This window comes from Mytilus californianus, unplaced genomic scaffold (assembly GCF_021869535.1).
Source record: "Mytilus californianus isolate M0D057914Y unplaced genomic scaffold, xbMytCali1.0.p SCAF_14, whole genome shotgun sequence".
Taxonomy (NCBI): domain Eukaryota; kingdom Metazoa; phylum Mollusca; class Bivalvia; order Mytilida; family Mytilidae; genus Mytilus; species Mytilus californianus.
In genome coordinates this window covers 16,143,506-16,162,905 of record NW_026262626.1, presented here as the reverse complement: position 1 = coordinate 16,162,905, position 19,400 = coordinate 16,143,506, and the positions used below count along the sequence as shown (strand labels likewise).

General features: G+C 33.1%; 2 protein-coding genes and 1 long non-coding RNA gene across 3 annotated transcripts in view; 2 read left to right on the top strand and 1 right to left on the bottom strand.

Annotated features, from left to right (window-relative positions):
* Nucleotides 1-2,265: 2,265 nt before the first annotated feature.
* Nucleotides 2,266-5,014, top strand: LOC127724291 (uncharacterized). Its single transcript, XR_007992435.1, has 2 exons — nucleotides 2,266-2,306; nucleotides 4,440-5,014. It is a non-coding gene; the product is annotated as an uncharacterized LOC127724291 (long non-coding RNA).
* LOC127724288 (uncharacterized) lies at nucleotides 4,145-14,387 on the bottom strand. The gene is made up of 3 exons (XM_052231220.1): nucleotides 14,158-14,387; nucleotides 7,353-7,479; nucleotides 4,145-4,317 (listed from the first exon to the last, which is right to left on the bottom strand). Exons 1-3 carry the CDS (start codon nucleotides 14,301-14,303, stop codon nucleotides 4,243-4,245), a joined length of 348 nt encoding a protein of 115 aa, XP_052087180.1. The 5' UTR covers nucleotides 14,304-14,387; the 3' UTR covers nucleotides 4,145-4,242.
* Nucleotides 14,388-14,858: 471 nt separating this feature from the next.
* LOC127724285 (uncharacterized) overlaps nucleotides 14,859-19,400 on the top strand; it is a 30,172-nt gene continuing 25,630 nt past the window's right edge. The window contains exon 1 of the mRNA XM_052231208.1: nucleotides 14,859-14,948. The gene's annotated coding sequence lies outside the window, so the exon portion shown is untranslated. The remainder of the gene's footprint in view (nucleotides 14,949-19,400) is intronic.

The following is a 19,400-nucleotide window of genomic DNA, read 5'->3' as shown; positions in this document are numbered from 1 at the left end:
AATAATTAAAATTCCCTTCCTACCCTCCCACATACATTTTAATGGAATAGCCCTTACCTGGCCACTGGCAATCTGAGCTGTTACTAACACTGATATATCAATAGCTTGTAATTAGCACTGTAGTTTTTGTCTCGCCTGTGACAAAAGTTGCAGTATGCCAGACATAGGGATTACTATCCGGCGGTGGCACAGGCACTTGTCTCAGAAAAAAATTTTCTGAGACAAGTGCCTGTGGGCAGCGGTGGTGATTTAAACTATTTGTATAAAGCTATATATTTTCAGAAGGTAGAATACCTGGATGCTTTATACCTTGTATGCAGATACCTTATGTTATGAAGTTTCCTTCAGTCCTATGTCCGTTGTCCTTGACCTTATTTTCATGGTTCAGTGACTGCTTGAAAAAAAAATGGTAGTTTTTTTGTAATGTTAATTTCTCACTTATTATGAGTAATAGGATTACTAAATTTGGTATATGGGTTCCTTGCAACGTCTATATGTTCGTCAGACAAGGTTGACCTTACCTCAACCTCATTTTATGGATCAGTGATTTAAGTTAAATCTACGTGATTAGGTCCGTTTCTCAGGTACTATAAGCATTAGGTCAACTATGTGTGGTGTATGGAATGATTATAAGGTGTACATGTCAGTCTGGCAGGTTTTATCTGACCATGACCTCATTTTTATGGTTCATCTACCTCATTTTTATGGTTCATTGGTCAATGTTAAGATTTTTGCGTTTTGGTCTGTTTTTCAAATACTATAAGCAGTAGGTCAACATTATTTTGTGTATGGAATGATTGTAAGGTGAACGTGGCTGTCTGGCAGGTATACTCTGACCTTTGACCTCATTTTCAGGGTTCATTGGTCAATGTTATTTTTTTGTTTTTTGTCTGTTTTTCGAATACCATAAGCAATAGGTAAACTATATTTGGTGTATGGGATAATTATAAGGTGCTCATATCTATCTTACAGGATTTTTCTGACCTTGACCTCATTTTCATGAATGGATATATTTATAGCCTGTAAAAATGTTAAGTTTATGTGATACTTGAAGTTAAACCTTTATCTTTCAGAATTTTAACACAAAATCAATGGTCAGTAAAGCAAGCAAAAAATTTCAGCGTGAGCACTCTTGTTTAATAGTATGAATTACTGAAGTGAATAGGATGAAACTTTGCAGAAACATTCCTTCAAATAGATGGTGCAACTGTTGTTTCATGACCATGACTGAGGGGGCAGGGCCATATAATCTCCATGGAAATAAGATGTGCTAATGCCAATACAACTGCCTACCAAAATATCATTGACCTACCACTAGAAGTTCCACATCAACTGAACTAATCACAAACTAATAGTTTGTTGACACCGACATCTTAATATGTCTGGCTGTTCGACTCCTTTAAGGGCGAGACAACAAATATGACAGACAGCAACCATTGATTGACTCCTGACTTGGGACAGGCACATACAGAATTTGCAATGTAGTTATGAGAAAATTTTGGAAAATATGCTAGCTAGAAGCAACATTCGTGACAATTGTCCATGGTTTTATTGTTTTTTGGGGTAAAGATTGCATTTCATGCAATCAAAACCCTATTGTACTCACTTGATATCTAAATCTTCCAAGGTTTATCACTACTTTTGAGATACACAAAATATAGTGCATTGATGATCATAACATTCTAAACATCCCATCCATGAACATTTCCAGAAATTTATCAATGAAATAAACACTCAGATATTCAAGTCAAAAAATGATGTTATACTTGTCAAGAAAATTACATAACTTTTGCAAGGTGCAGGAATCTAATATCTGTTCTAAAAATATCAATGATATCATTGTTAAAGTCATCTTTAAAAATTTTAGTTATCTTCCTTTGTCCAGAATTGTAGTTGGATCAACTACAACCAATGTTTATATACAATGCAATATTTAATTTGACTTCCCACTGATAAATTAAAGCAATCTTTACCCTTCAGTGCTAACAAGCACTTTGATTATAAAGAACATTCTAAATATTGTACCTGCAACTTTTGGCTGATATTGGCATTGTACTTTAACGAGTTAATAATTTGATTTTCCGTATGTTCAGTGTGAACCAATGCTATATCACTGCCACCTTGTACTTCACCCAATGTGTTCAAATATTTTTTTCTAAGTAAACTTAAAGAATCGGCCATGCAGTCATCAGAAATCAATACCTCGTGAGCTTTTGCTATCACTTTGCATCAGTCATCAACCTTTGTCTATTGTTGTAAACTTTAATAAAATGCTCAACTGGGCGCAGCTTGATACGACCGCAGAGGTCTAACCCTGAACAGTTGGGGCAAGTATGGACACAACATTCAAGCTTGATACAGCACTGAATTTGGATTGTGATTAAATATTTGACACAGCATAGGTTTCTGACACAGAATGAATGTAGTCTTAAGAACTTAAAAATTTTTAATTTACCTATTCAAACCATATCATTAATATTTGCTTTTACATATAAATCAGAAATAACCAATTTAAAAATGGAAAATTTTAAAGAAAAAAAAGGAAAAAAAAATCCCCCCCCCCTAAATGATTCATCACCCCCAAACTCAATCCCAGCCTTCCCTTTGTGGCATGGTACCTTGCAGTACAATTTCAGACAGATCCATACACTTGAACACAAGTTATTGTCTGGAAACTAGAAAAATGCTTGTTTTTTGGCCCCTTTTTGGCCCTAAATTCCTAAACATGTAGGGCAATTACCCCCAAACTCAAACCTAGCTTTTCCTTTGTGATATGGAACCTTGTAGTACAATTTCATAGAGATCCATACACTTACACACACGTTATTGTCCTGAAACTAGAAAAATGCTTGTTTTTTGCCCCCTTTTTGCCCCTAATTTCTAAAAGTTAGAGGCAATTACCCCCAAACTCAATCCCAGCCTTCCCTTTATGGTATGGTACCTTGCAGTACAATTTCAGAGAGATCCATACACTTTAACACAAGTTATTGTCTGTTAACTAGAAAAATGCTTGTTTTTTGGCCCCTTTTTGGACCAAAATTCCTAAACGTTTAGGGCAATTTCCCCCAAACTCAAACCCAGCTTTCCCTTTGTGATATGGAACCTTGTTGTACAATTTCATAGAGATCCATACACTTACATACACGTTATTGTCCTGAAACTAGAAAAATGTTTTTTGCCCCTTTTTGGCCCCTAATTCCTAAAATTTTGAGGCAATTACCCCCAAAATCAATCCCAGCCTTCCCTTTGTGGTATGGTACCTAGCAGTACAATTTCAGAGAGATCCATACACTTGAACACAAGTTATTGTCTGGAAACTAGAAAAATACTTGTTTTTTGCCCCTCTTTGGCCCCTTATTCCTAAACGTTTTGGGCAATTACCCCTAAACTCAAACCCAGATTTCCCTGTGTGATATGGAACCTTGTAGTACAATTTCAGAAAGATCCATACACTTACACACAAGTTATTGTCATGAAACTAGAAAAATGCTTGTTTTTTGCCCCTTTATTGGCCCCTAATTCCTAAAATTTAGAGGCAATTACCCCAAAAATATGACGACGCCGGACAACGACGACGACGTCATACCAATATACGACCACAAAGTTTTTTTGCAGTCGTATAAAAAATCTCCACTGAAGAAACTTCTGGTTCAAATGTTACTGAACTTTACCTGAATGTTTCTTGAGAATCTAGTTTAAAATTTGTACTCTGGGATTAGATCATCATCAAACGTGGCCTCTGTTGCTTAAAAAAAACAGGATAAACATGTACTGGTGACCTTCTGCTGTTGTCTGTTCTATGGTCGGGTTGTTGTCTCTTTGACACATTCCCCATTTCCATTCTCAATTTTAGTATTGGCCTTTGGTTTGATCATCTCTTCAATGTTTTGGTTTTTCAGTTATTTTGGCGTTGTGCATCACTGAAGAGACATTTATTGTTAAAATGCACAACTGGGGCAGTAAAATGGGTACAGTTAATGTTATTAAACCAGTTAAGGTTACAATGGCCATATGGGAGTGTTTTTTTTAAAATTCCTAGTCTGGTATTGATTGCAAGTGTGTAAACAGACCAACAATGAATGTAAGTGATGGCACTAGCTTACATAGGCCCTTAGGACAACAGGTATTAATTTCAAGAAACACATTTAGTCAATATAAAACTTTATATCTCAACAAAACATTCATCCACTGTCTAGAGTTAATCTACAATTTATCAATTATTCATGAATTATTGTGTCAATTTCACTCCATATCATCTGGAGGTATTCCAAGTTCTTCATCGGTCCATTGTGTAGGATCAGGAATTTTGAAATGAGGCTACAAATATAATAGAAAAAAATTAGTTACTTATCATTTCTGAACTAAAATTAAATGATACTAAACATTTAAGCAAAGACAATAAAATGCTCCGCAGGGCGCAGCTTGATACGACCGCAGAGGTCGAACCCTGAACAGTTGGGGCAAGTATGGACACAACATTCAAGCTTGATACAGCTCTGAATTTGGATTGTGATTAAATATTTGACACAGCATAGGTTTCTGACACAGAATGAATGTGGTCTAAGAACTTAAAAATTTTAAATTGGACATTCACCTATTATGGTCCAATATCCAAAATCTAAATACATGGTTAGATTCAGCATATCAAAGAACCCCAAGAATTCAATTTTTGATGAAATCAAACAAAGTTTAATTTTGGACCCCGATTTGGACCAACTTGAAAACTGGGCCCATAATCAAAAATCTAAATACATGTTTAGATTCAGCATATCAAAGAATCCTAAAAATTCAATTTTTGTTAAAATCAAACTAAGTTTAATTTTGGACCCTTTGGACCTTAATGTAGACCAATTTGAAAACGGAACCAAAAATTAAGAATCTAAATACACGGTTAGATTCGGCATATCAAAGAACCCCAATAATTCAATTTTTGATGAAATCGAACAAAGTTAAATTTTGGACCCTTTGGACCTCAATGTGGACCAATTTAAAAACGGGGCCCAAAATCCAAAAACTTAATACTCGGTTAGATTCAGCATATTAAAGAACCCCAAGAATTCAAGAATAAAACCCCATTGAAATTGATCAAGAAATAAGCAATTTATACGAAGTATCTTCTTTTGCACAATACTGTGCAATTGAATATTTCTTGCTATTGCGCAATACTGTACAATTGACAATTTCTTGCTATTGCGCAATATTGTGCTATTGGATATTTCTTTCTATTGCGCAATACTGTGCAATTGAAGATTTTTTGCTATTGCGCAATACTGTGCAATTGAAGATTTCTTGCTATTGTGCAATACTGTGCAATTGAAAATTTCTTGCTATTGCACAATACTTATTATATAATAATTTACACATCCTGTTTGGTGTGTATCTCCTACCATATCATTATTATTTGCTTTTAAATATTAATCAGAAATAACCAACTTAAAATGGAAAATTTTAAAATAAAAAAAAGGGAAAAAAGAAAAAAAAAGTAAAAAAAAATCCCCCCCCCCCCCCCCAAATTTTTTGAACCCCCTTATGATTCATCACCCCCAAACTCAATCCCAGCCTTCCCTTTGTGGTATGGTACCTTGCAGTACAATTTCAGAGAGATCCATACACTTGAACACAAGTTATTGTCTGGAAACTAGAAAAATGCTTATTTTTGGCCCCTTTTTGGCCCCCAATTCCTAAACGTTTCGGGCAATTACCCCCAAACTCAATTCCAGCTTTCCCTTTGTGTTATGGAACCTTGTAGTACAATTTCAGAAATATCCAAACACTTACACACAAGTTATTGTCATGAAACTAGAAAAATGCTTGTTTTTTGCCCCTTTTTTTGGCCCCTAATTCCTAAAATTTTGAGGCAATTACCCCCAAAATCAATTACAGCCTTTCCTTTGTGATATGGAACCTTGTGGTACAATGTCAGAGAGATCCATACACTTACACACAAGTTATTGTCTGGAAGTTACAAAAATGCTTATTTTTGGCCCCTTTTTGGCCCCTAATTCCTTAACTGTTGGTACCATAACCCCCAAAATCAATCCCAACCTTCCTTTCGTGGTATTGAACCTTATGGTAAAATTTCATGGAGATCCATTCACTTAAACTAAAGTTAGAGTGCGAAAACCAATGTGTCTTCGGACGACGACGACGACGCCAACGTCATACCAATATACGACCAAAATTTTTTTTATTTTTGCGGTCGTATAAAAATGTCTAAATAACATTAACCATATTTTTATAACATTTAATAATGAAATTGTTAGAGCATTTAAGGATAATAACTCCTTAAGGTGGTACCCAACACTTTGACTAATATTAATTTGGCTCGTTTAATTTTCATAAAATTTTGACAAAATGTTTACTTTGACCCTTTGACAAAAATATGAAAATTTCAAAAAATTTCAACCAACAACTTTATCAGAAAAATTTCATTGGTTATATAGCAGTTTGACAAACACTAATTTTGATCATTGAGAAGCTTAATATTTCCTTAACAATACGTGATTAAAACGTCTAGCTGATTTTTACAGAGTTATCTCCCTGTAGTGTTAGGTACCACCTTAATGGACAAAAATAAAATCAAATATTTGTGGCAATGATGAGGTATGATTGCCAATGCGACAACTATCCAACAAAGTTTAAATAAAGTGGATGTAAACAATAATAGGTAACCGTACAGCCTTCAACAATGAGAAAAACCCATACCATATAGTCTGCTATAAAAGGCCCTGACATGAAAAATATGAAACAATTCAATTGAGAAAACTAACGGCCTAATTTAAAACAAAACAATAATGGAAAAACAAATATGACAGACGTGAACCAACAACAACCACTGAACTATAGGCTCCTGACTTGGAACAGGCACATAAAGAATGTTGGCTGGCGGGGTTAAACATGTTTGTGAGCGCTCAACCCTCCCCTAACCTGGGAACAAGAGTTCATTCTATTCTCACTGTCTGACATAATTTTACAATAAGTCTGTATACTTTATTGTACTTGTGATAAATAAATGCTTAAATTAATGTTCTGTTATACAAAAATAGTAAATATTTAATTTAAGGATCGTCTGATAATTTAACTATGAATGATATGTAATAAGGGAGATAACTTGTGTATTATTTTAAAAATTAAATATATCTAACATGGGAGATAACTCTTAAAGCTTCAGCCATGGTATCAGTGATCACAATAATTTTGTTGTTTGTTGTATTGTTCCATTATATCTAATTTTGTTTGTTTTATAATGTTATGTTGTTTATTTGAAAAAAGACCAACGTGTGGTCAAAATCTGAAAAAAACTAATCATTTACTGACTAATGGCCTGAAAGGGACAATTGATTTGTACTTACCATTAAATGACCGTAATCTGTTATACATTTATAAAATATCCAAGACCACATGAAAAACATCATTAGACCTTCTGTAGATTTCATGCCCCAGTCTCTATCTAAGTATTTACGTCCTCTGTACCCAAACCTAAAAAGAAAGAGAAAACATAATTAGACCTTCTGTAGATATCAATTGGCAATTGTCTTGTATATACCGACTATAAATAAAGCTTCATGTGACTGTCTTAACAACTGTATCCAAACCTAAACAAAGAAAAAAGTAACAGTGGGTTATTTGACTATCAATATATCATTTTAAATTATAAAATAAGATTGACTGAATTCATTTGGTAGAGTTAATATGTATCTTTGGAAAAATCAATTCAAATTGGTGAGCCTGGACTCAATTTCTTAAGTGAATGGATCCTCAGTCTTCAGTCTAAGTACTTTTATTACAACTCAACTCACAAAACAAAATAAAAGAACAGAGTGCCAATGTCCCCTGTGTTGCACATATTTTATCTATCCAAGATACAAGGGCAATAACTAAAAAATACACTTTTTTTTTGTTCTTTAAAATTGTTCATAAATATCTGAGAAATGAATGCGTCAGAGCAAATTCAATGTGATTTCCGATATGATTCGTTAAAAATGTTTGATCAGCAATTATTTTCGAAAGTGTCAAACACATTGCTGATATAAACCTATGAAATAAGTTTCATAAAATTAGGGCAAGAATTGTACACATGAGAGCGCTATTGAAACTATCCAATTTTCCATATACTGTAAATTCAGAAATTATTGCGTGCATTTATTATTGCGATTTTGTCATTTTAGACTAAAATGCGATTTTAATTTTAGCGATGTTGAGAAAAAGCCTGTTTAATTCATATAAATAATTTCAAAATGCGAGTTTAAATTATTGCGATTATAACCCTGTCGCATTTTTCGCAATAATAAAAACATCGCAATAATTTCTGAATTTACAGTAATTAATATTTCCAAGGGGCATAACTCTTTTAAAAAATAATTGATCGGCACAGATTTTAGAACTCATCCAAGACATTGATGATATAAACCTATAATATAAATTCATAAAAATCTGGCAAAAATTGTACACATGAGAGCACTCACAAGGCAATTTTCCATATAATTAATATTTCAAAGGGGCATAACTCTTTTAAAAATAACTGATCGGCACTGATTTTTCGAACTCGTCCGAGACATTGCTTATATAAACCTACAATATAAGTTTCATATAAATCTGGCAAGAATTGTACACATGAGAGCGCTAATGATGCAATTTTGCTTAAGATACATTGCTGATATAAACCTATAATATAAGTTTTATAAAAATATGCCAATAATTGTACATGTGAGAGCGCTAACAAGACTGGACAGACAGATGGGCGGATGCCCAGTATTTCTATGTCCCCCCGCAACGTGTTGCAGGGGACAAAAATAATATGAGTGAATGGACCAATAGTGAACAGGTATGTGAGCAAATATCACTGCATGACCCTTTATGCACCTTATCGCTATTTGCCTGCCTTTAATGGACATCACAAAGATTCCAATAAAATTTTGACCTGATAATACATCAGTTCTTCCACTGGTCATCGAAGAGGGTTCTACGATGATTGCTGGTAAAAAGTATTGCGGTCCTACAAAAAATCTGGAAAAACCTGACCGGAAATCCGGTAACATATTCGTCGATTAACAACAACTCCATAACTTCCACCATTTTCCTTTCTTACTTTTCTCATCTTGTTGACCTTGAAATATTATGAAGGTATTTCCCCTGGTAAAAGAAAACACGGGAAAATAAATGATAAAACAGAAGAAAATAAAAATTTTGAAAGAGTATAAATCCCAGCAAACACAAAGTTTTTGGTGGAAGTTGGAAAAAAGAGAGAGGTTGGTTGGAGTTTGATAAGGAAAATCAATTGATGAAATGCAGTCTTTGTATTAATCACTACAACAGGGGACAGACTGAAAACAAAAAGGGGCCAAAACACCTTTATTACTGGGAGTTCTAACTTTAAAAAATCTGCTGTGGATAATCATGAAAAAGAGCAAAGCTCATATTACAGCAGTAGAGATTGATGAGGCTCATGTTTTCTTTTACCAGGGGCAGAAGCTTCAGAAGTATTATTTCACAAATAAAGTATAAAGGTTTGAATAATGTGTTTTGTTAAATAAAATTTGACACTTATATTTCGATCCTGTAAAACCTCATTCTGTCTTGTTATTTTATTTAGTTTCCAGGACAGAATGTCCTGTAAAATCTGAGTGACCTTTGAAATGACTGAATACATGATCTTCCAACTAGTGCTTTTTCCCCAAAAAATTTGCTGTCATAAAACAAATATCTTCACATCCCAATTGTCCATTTTCATGTAAAATCTTACGATACTTTTTCCCTCAAATGATCCGGTATCAGGTCCCTTCGCTCCCAAAACACATTCGCACCCCTCACGTTCACCACCTGGGTCTGTTTGCACCTTCATGTTTGCACCCTATTTTTTATTTAAATACAGGTTGAATTATCAGATGTATTTTCAGATTATATATATCAATATACATGTGTTTAAATTTTCATGAATAAAATTTCATGAATTTTTTAAATGAAATATTTTTTTTAAGTGATTAGATGATTAAATATAACTGTTAATTATTTATCATTATTATAAATTGGTATTTACAAAACTAAATTGGTAGAAAATAAAAGGATATGGAGTAAATGTACATGGGACGAAATTGCACACAATACATAGAAGCATAGAAAATTATCAATGAACAGGGCTTTTATTCCTGTTCTTCATCTTGACAGTTGATGTAGGGTCTTCAACAATGAACGAATCATTCATACCCTATAACAAGGTCAAGACGGCCCCTAGCGTCGACTTAAGCGGTACTATTGATAAATTAAACCACAGTTCACCTTCTTGCTCCCCACCCGCCTCGGAGTAGTATTGTTTTAATGTGTTTGAAAATCATGATTGCTGTTATAACTAGCTTTTATATGTTTGATAGTCGTTTGGTATCTTCCGCCTTTCTTTTACAAATCTCAGAGACGGATGACTTGGCCTTTGTCTGATCATTATGACAATATTCATTATTTATTGTGTCAAAATTATTCACAAAACAAAACCTTTTAGAATGTCATTTTATTTTTAAACAATGAAAAAAACTTATTATCTTTATTCAATAGCAATACACTAATTAACATGATTAAAAAAAAATTCACAAACTTTTATACATAGCTTTTAAAAAAGGGTATGACATGTATGAATGTGTAGGGTGCGAACGTGGGGGTGCAAACTTGAAAGGGGGCAAGCGTGAATGGGCGCGAACATTATTTTGGGCAATTGACCCTGATGCGAATGATCCCTGATCAACAGAAGTAGTTCTTTCGTAAAATCGAAATTGGAAACTCGTCTATAGAAAATATCTTACGCCACAAAGGAAATTAATTGTTGTATGACGTCAAGTGTAGCAAATTCTCAGGTCAAGTGTTGCAGATACCAAAACAGAAGTAAGGTCAATTCTTTGTAAAGTCTGTAAAGGGAGAACAAGGAGAGAGAGGTAAGTTTAGGGTTTTTTCATTGTGCATGAGGAATCCGGGTCCGTTCGCCCAAAATCATGTTCGCTCCCATTCTCAGTCGCCCCCTTTCACGTTCGCACCCTGGATCCGTTCGCACCCGTTTATAAAGATTTTGTGTTGAATAAGTTTTTAATCATGCTTCAGTTAGTGTATCAGTGTTCTCCCCAGGCCCTTAAAGGACCGCGGGCCCGCGATGTATAATTTTCTACCGTGGTGGTATCGTTCTTGCCGCGATGTATAATTTTTCTCCGTGGTGCTAAATTTTTCGGTAAAAAAATCGTAAATCGGTAAAGTTTTAAACAACTTGTTAAACCTTTTCCGTGGGGTATAAAATTTCAGATGAAAATTGACCAGTTCAAACAACTTGATTGTTTACACCACGTGATCGATTTACCTTTTGAGGTTAACCTTGATGATTGGATTTAATCGATGTACATGATTCTTTTGTGTTTTAATTAATTAAAAGATCATAATTAATGATCAGACTTGTGAGGGACAAGCAGACATTTGTTATTTAACTCTATTACTCCAGCCTTTGGTTATAAATAACTTGCATATTTTAAACGTGTTGGAGTTACTTCCCCTGAATTAGCTTATTACAAATAAGTGCTCCTAAAATATCATCTATCAATGAAAATAGAAATAAAGTACAAATTGAATGCAAAATTATATAAGAATGTTACCTTAAGGATAAAAACTTTCTTTGAACATACCAACAAAAATATATTGCAAATTATTTTTGATAATCATACTTTTATTAATGCACAGACATATTATAATAAATAGGTAGTATTTTCTTATTGGTAATTGATTTCTTCCAAGTCTTTAAACACTGATTGGAACTCAGCTTGATATGATATGTGGGTGTACATATAGATGATATAAATTTACTTTACATGTCTATCTACCAAGTAACACAATAATGATTCTAATAATAATTGTATTGTTGTTTAAAAGAATCATGTCTAAAGCTATGGAAAATAGTTTTTAATTTACTAGAGGTTCTGCATTAAAATTTAATCTTGTTTAAATTTAATTGTTATGGTGTAATCTAACAAAAATGGGGAAAGTGTAGTGTAACTACAAGTATCAGGACAAATTGGCTTGATCAAAATATAAAAAGTGACTTAAGTTTAAAGACTAATAGTGCTTTCTTTTATTTATTCTTAAAAGAAATTAAAGTATACAAACTGTTTATTGATTTACTTCTTTTTTTACCAGTAATTTTTTGACCCAAAGTCTACATAACACAGTAAACAAAACAAAGACAAAAAGGTAATGACACAAAAACTAACAAGAAAAAAAAAACAATGCAACGCGACACAGCATATTGTACAAATCATTTTGACACGCGTTACCCTGGTGCTATCCAAAAATCCTGGGGAGAACACTGTGTATTGCTATAAAAAATAAATAAAATAAGTTTGTTTTATTGTTTTAAAATAAAGTGACATTCTAAAAACGTAAACAGGTTTTCTTTTGTGAATTATTTTAAATTTGACGAAATGAATAATGAATATTGTCATGATGAACAAAGACTAAGTCATTCGTCTCCAAGACTTGTAAAAGAGAGACAGAAGATTCCAAACGGCTAACAAACTCCTCACAATCTGTTAAAATTAATTAATCTTTTGTTTTTTCTAATTTTAAATCTTCATTGTTTTTACTCCTACCAAGCTAACTACTTGTATTTTACTTTACACCATCACATAACAATAGTACCAAATTACTTTGTAAACACCAATTAACGGTAATATAATAATTAAACACGAATTTTTATTCATGAAAATATAAATGTTTTGATATATACATGTACATCTAAAAAACATTTAATAATTCAACCGGTATTCGAATAAAAATAGGGTGCGAACGGACCCAGGAGGTATCGGGTCCGTTCGCCCTAATTACATGTTCGCCCTGGGTCCATTCGCCCTGAGTGCGTTCGCCCATTGAGTCTGTTTGCCCTAATTTTTATAAAAAAATAATATTAATGTTTTAATTTAAAGTTTTGTAATCTTATTCAGATATTTAAATGGTAAATATTAAAAAATATATCTCCAAATTCAAGAATAAACATTGAAATTAAAAAAAAAAAGTTTTTGTTTTGGAGCATTTATCAGGCTAATTGGCTTCATTGTTAAATTTGTTTTTATTCAGAATTACTTTTAATGACTGTTGATTGTAAATAAACTCATCATAGATACCGAGATTGAAACTTTGTACGACAGACACACGTTTCTTCTACAAAAGAATCATCAGTGATTCTCGAATCAAAAAAGTTAATAAGGCCAAATAAAGTACGAAGTGGAAGAGCATTGAGGACCAAACATTCCTAAAAGTTTTGCCAAATACAGCTAAGGTAATATATTTCTGAGATGGAAAAGCCTTAGTATTCCGAAAATTCAAAGTTTTGTAATTGAGAATGCTGATTAGATATGATTACGATGTCTTTGGTCTCACTGATTGTTGTAGTTATTATTTTTGGTGGATTAATAATGAAATTGGTTTTTTTAAATAAACAAGTCAGCTTGGAATGAGTTAAAACAATGATGTAAGAATTGTAAGACATTAAAGGGAAATTATTTTCGCCGCTTAATTGGCTTCTTTGATCTCAAGGTGTTGAGTGAGTTGGATCTTGTTATGCCTGTTTGGATTGTTTTGAAATTGTTACATTTCAAAAAAGATAAATTCATACAGATAACTTTTTGGTCTCCAGTTCCTGGACACTTCTTCTTCTTCAAAATACTGTCCACATTCAACATGATGAATATTCTTGCAAGAATATTCAATGCAAATCAAAAGAAAAATCATTATCTGGCAACATAAATTCTCGTCTCATGGGTTTTCGTGCTATTAAGAATGCAGTGTGACATCACAATTTCCATTGAAAAAACATGCATAGTACGAATTCATATGACGTACAAAAACGTATGATCTGACCAAATATTTCGGCGGAATTTTCAACAAACTTTAGAAAATAGAAATCAGAGGGAACAGACTAAGTGCGAACAGGAATTAGGGCGAACGGACCCAGGGCGAACAGGTACTAGGGCGAACACGAATCAGGGCGAACGGACCCAGATTCACCCAGGAGGCGAACGTGCGGGGTGCGAACGTGTAGGGTGCGAATGTGTTTTGGGAGCGAACGGACCTGATACCGTGCATGTGGAACCTTCCCATTGTAAATATTAAATAATTTAAGAATTTTTAAAATCTTACGTGCTAGTTCCAGGTAAACAATCAACATCATTTCTTTCAGCGTCATGAATTATTTCACCGCTGGCTTTACGGGACTGATTTCCATTCCTTTTTGTAGCATAGCCAAAAAGTCTATGAGTTGGCCGAATCAATCTTGAGACAATCATCTCAAACTGAGTGAAAGACAACGAATCTTTTAGATCCGAAGGACAAATCCGAAAATTATTGCATGTAAAGTTCACGTCGGATTGTTCTCCAGAAAGATTATTTTAAACAATATCTAAAAACCAAAACCAAATGTTTCGAAAACGACATGTTGAATTCAACCAGGAATACCGTTTATATTTTCAAATAATGACAAACTAAATATAATTCATTTCTTTCAGTTATTTAAATTCGTTGAAAGTCCGACAGCTTTTTTACATTTTCTCCTAAATTGACTTTTGGTGTATCATCTTTATAAGAGTTCTCTAACGTACTTCGCTGTCATTTACTGTTTTCAACAATTAGAAAAATTTAATCATATCTTCCACGTTTCTATTGGGTAACAATGCTACAAGAATCTAGCTTATCATTTTAAGTAAACATAAGAATTTCTTGTTTAATAAGATACTTCTTTATGTAATAAAATATCACACTTAATTAAAACAAATATAATTAATATCGATTTTGTAAAAACAACCGCATTTAATAGTACGAAACAGAGGCTGTGAAATTGGTGACTTCCTTGACAACAACAGGTGCCCGAGGTAAACGATTGTAAACCATAAAATAATGAACGTTGAAAATTAAACGGAATTCTACTAAAATTTGTAAGTATAGCCTTAATTAATCATTTGGAATATATTTTTTCGTTTGCAGAAATTTGTCATTTATATGAATGTTGTTTAGTTCTTTTTTTTAGCATGTCAAGAGCAAGATAAGTCTTTTTCAAGCATATCAAGCCTATTAGTAGTTCTTTTTTTCAGCATGACAAGCTATTTAGAATGACAAGCTAAGTTCTTTATCCAGGATGTCAGGGTTTCATACTGGTTTAAATATCTATCCTCAATCTATAATTTGAGCGTAAATAGCTTGATTTATTGGGCTGTAGAAGAAGATTGTTTCCAATTAAGGTTAATTATAAGGAATCTCTGTGGTTTCACCTGTTTCACATATTGTATATATGTCCTCTTGTACACCTGTACACCTGTATGTGTCTGAGGTTACTAATAAAATCTTGAATCTTGAATCATCTGCAACCAAAGTGGTTTCACCCTAATTCATGTTTGAAACAGGGTTATTTCACCCAAATTATATACTTGTGTTAATTAGTCAGGAATATAAACATGATAAACTGTCATGTTTTTTATGTAGGTGTATTTGGCCAGAATTATATACTTGCATCAAGGATTTGTATAGTAAGTACTATACAAATCCCTGCTTGTATATAAACACATTGTATAACAATTTATAGAAAACAACCGACCAGCAAATTTGATACCTACATGTATCAGATTGTCTAACGACAATTCAGCCCAAACAGATTTTTTTTTTAAAGTCTTAAAGGGGGATTAGCTGTCAAATTCATGTTCACCTATTTGACTCAATTCTAATATTTGATTTATAACATACTATTACTAAAACGTAAATACAAATTGCAAAAAGTCTAGAATAAACAATTAACAATGTATGGACTTGGTAAAAAGTATCAGCATTTTTGTGTATGATAGTCTAGATGTCATCTAATGAACCATCAAGATGACCTCCGAAGACAGCAGACTGTCATATAACCCGATGTAAACATACAAGTCTAAATTGAAAAGAACGTTCAATCCTATGATTGCCTTGGATAAAAACCACAATTTTTATACTTGTGCATGCAAAACAAATTTCTTGGTAGAGGGGTCTAAATACAGCACAAACAACATTTTCCAAAAGACCTAAAACATTTGTAAAAAGTGAAAAAGTATATTTTAACAAAACGCATTTGACTAGCAGGTCAAACAACGGATGTTCTTAAACCCTGCTGACTGCCATTGGCGATTGCCAAAAAAGCGGATCACCAGATATAACAAAATGGATCTTAACTATTAATTTAATACCAAACAGAAAACAATAATCTTGCGGAAAAGATGGTATACCGCAAACAAAAGGTGCAAAATTAGTACACCATATCCGGATTCGACAAATAATGTCTCTTCAGTGATGTTAGGAATCGAAACGGTATTTGGAAGGCCATATGATTTATAATTTATTTATATAAATATAAATAGATAGTGAGCACCTAGGTCTGTTTAATTTCATATTATAGGTTAACAAAATATGTGAATCATCGTTTTTACCTGTATAAGAAAGATTTTTTGTGGATATATAAATCAGTCAACCAAATGGTTCACCCTTGTTTCACTTTCAATGTTGACATTCTTTTCCTTTTAATGGCTGAACACGCCTAGTACATGTGTAACCCATTTCCAGCTAGGGGTTAAAATGGAGGTCTCATGAATACAGATTCAATGAGGTTAGATTATTACTTGCAATTCTATTAACCATCAGCTGTGTTTTTGAGCTTATTTTGACAAATTTGGGCCAAACTAACTGCTTATAACAAAAAAATCATTTCCAAATTCTGCTTTTTCAGTCGAGCCTGGGACTTTTGTCGCAAAAGCGAGACATAGCAATCCTACATTCCGTCGTTGTCGTCGGCGGCGGCATCCACAAATATTCACTCTGTGGTTAAAGTTTTTGAAATTTTAATAACTTTCTTAAACTATCCTGGATTTCTACCAAACTTGGACAGAAGCTTGTTTATGATCATAAGATAGTATCTAGAAGTAAATTTTGTTAAAAAAAAAAAATCCTGTTTATCTGTATTTTACTTATAAATGGACTTAGTTTTTCTGCCAGTTAACATTACATTCACTCTGTGGTTAAAGTTTTTAAAATTTTAATAACTTTCTTTAACTATCCTGGATTTGTACCAAACTTAGACAAGAGCTTGTTTATTATCAAAAGCTAGTATCTAGAAGGAAAGTTTGTAAAAATTTATTTCCTGTATTTCTGTATATTACTTATAAATGGACTTAGTTTTTCTTCCAGTTAACATTACATACAGTCTGCAGTTAAAGTTTTTAAAACATTTATTAGATTCATAAACCATCCTGGATGTTTACCAAACTTGAAAATTAGAAGCTTCTTACAATCAAAAGAATTTAAAGATAGTATCTAGAGGAAAATTTTTAATAATTTATTCCCAATTTTTGTTGAGTCTGCGACTAACAGCAAAAGTAGGCGAGACACTGGGTTCGGCGGAACCCTTACGAATTGTTTTTAATACTTGAAATAAAGAATCATATTTTAAATTTTTGTCTAAATTGTAGCTAATGCCCCTTTAAGATTTGTTCCACAATACTGATAAAAGTTAAAGATTTACGAAAAGAGGAAATGAAACTGAATTGACAGATAGTGAGATATTTCGGCACAACAAATGGCCTCAGTCGGAAGTCATCAGTGTTATTCCCTTCTCAAAATTGGATAAAACAATGAGTTCTTTGTGTGTTTTAAAAGAGCTCACTCAGTCTTAAAGGTAATCTTGCACTACATCCCCGTACTTAAATGGATGTGAATGGGTATCTATGAAATCCAAATACTGGCCCAAGTATTACCATTGTATTTTTTGTTGTCTACAAATAGTCCCCAGTACAGGGCGCTTCTGAAAAAATTTGAGCCAGCCAGACATTTTTTTCATCCTGTTTTTAATCTCTTAAGATTTTGTAACTTAATGTAATAAAGGTAATGATTGGGGAATCATGACATTCTGACAATGACTGACATGATAATAATTACTTTTTACTTTAGATATACAATGTATGGATTATTGCATTGAACTGACATTAGTTCTTACATTGAAAGTCTTGTCAACTGAGAGTACACCTTTTGAAGTGTGGAACATTACATGTAGCAAAATGATTAGGGGATTTACATTTGGGCAACTCTTTAATATCACAATAACATATTGACAGATTGTTTTAAAACACATGTTTTCTAAATCTGATGTTGGCTTGACAGCTTTAAAGAATGGAACCGAAACAGAAAAACTTAAACCCTTGTATTTTTGTCAAGCATCATGGAGTTCTCTCTATGTTATTTCCTCAAGAAAATACTTAAAATGAACATAAGATACATGGTACAAATTACCCAATATGGCTTTGCTTTACAAATAAATTTTACCCTTACACCTTCCCAATCCATCTCCCCATGCTCCATGTATAAAACAGAAGCAAAAAGGGAAGGACAAGTGGCAACTCCACCTGCTCTGTGTCCAACCACCTAGACCACTCAGTCAACAAGGTTATTTAAAAATATATCTTCTTTTGGTCAATTGATTTCCTTGTCAACGATACCTAGGTTTATAACACTGTGTACTTACATATATGATGGCATGTAGATAGAATAAGATTACAGATCAGCTATTATTATCAGTCGTAAAGAATGAAAAATACATGTAGTTACCATGCAGTAACATCAATATGATCTAATATATACGAGGGGCCTGATGGGTTATTTTCGTTCTTCGTGATCGGCGCATTTTCACTATCGTGATCCGTTTTTCTACAGTTTTTTTTTTTTTTATATTTTCGTGATCCGTGATCATGGAAATTTATTTTCTGTGAATCGTGATTGACAAAAAAATCAACTCGTGAATCGTGATGAGACCCCCCCATCAGGTCCCTCATATACATCTAAATATGTGAAGTCTTCAAATTAATTTCTCCATTTAGGGCAGGAGGATTTTGGAAATATATAGCCTGCCCTAGGTTGATAGTTTGATAAAATTGGCACCCATGAAATTGTGTCACTGTAATCAGGTTATGATATACATGTACCATGATCATACGAAATAAAAAAAAAAATAAAGACTTATTATGAAATAACTGCTAATTTTTAATGTGTACAGAATATTTATCATCAAGAGCAGGTTAAAGGTCAGAATTGTAAGAAAATGCCCATGGTGAGGCCATACTTCATTATACATTTTAATTTGAAATATATTCAGTACAAGGCAATAAATTGTAAAAAGACAGAAACAGTACAGACGAGGTTTAAAATTAAAGTTAAAGTGAACCTACAGTACAAGTAAAATCTATTTGATAGTATGTAATGAAATTCATGCTCTCTGGTTACATTGGTGCTCAACTAAAAAACCCACAGTGGTTAGAGAGGAATTCTAGCTAGGGTATGTGTGTGAGAGTCATAATATTATGATGACCCTTGAGGTGGGGGAA

Bases quoted from the DNA above. Each gene is read 5' to 3' on its own strand.
- LOC127724288 (XM_052231220.1), bottom strand. From the start codon at position 14,303: ATGATTGTCTCAAGATTGATTCGGCCAACTCATAGACTTTTTGGCTAT. The intron at 7,480-14,157 runs GTAAGATTTTAA...CTTTCTTTTTAG, and splicing joins TGTTTACCTGGAACTAGCAC to GTTTGGGTACAGAGGACGTA. The intron at 4,318-7,352 runs GTAAGTACAAAT...TTATATTTGTAG, and splicing joins CAGATTACGGTCATTTAATG to CCTCATTTCAAAATTCCTGA.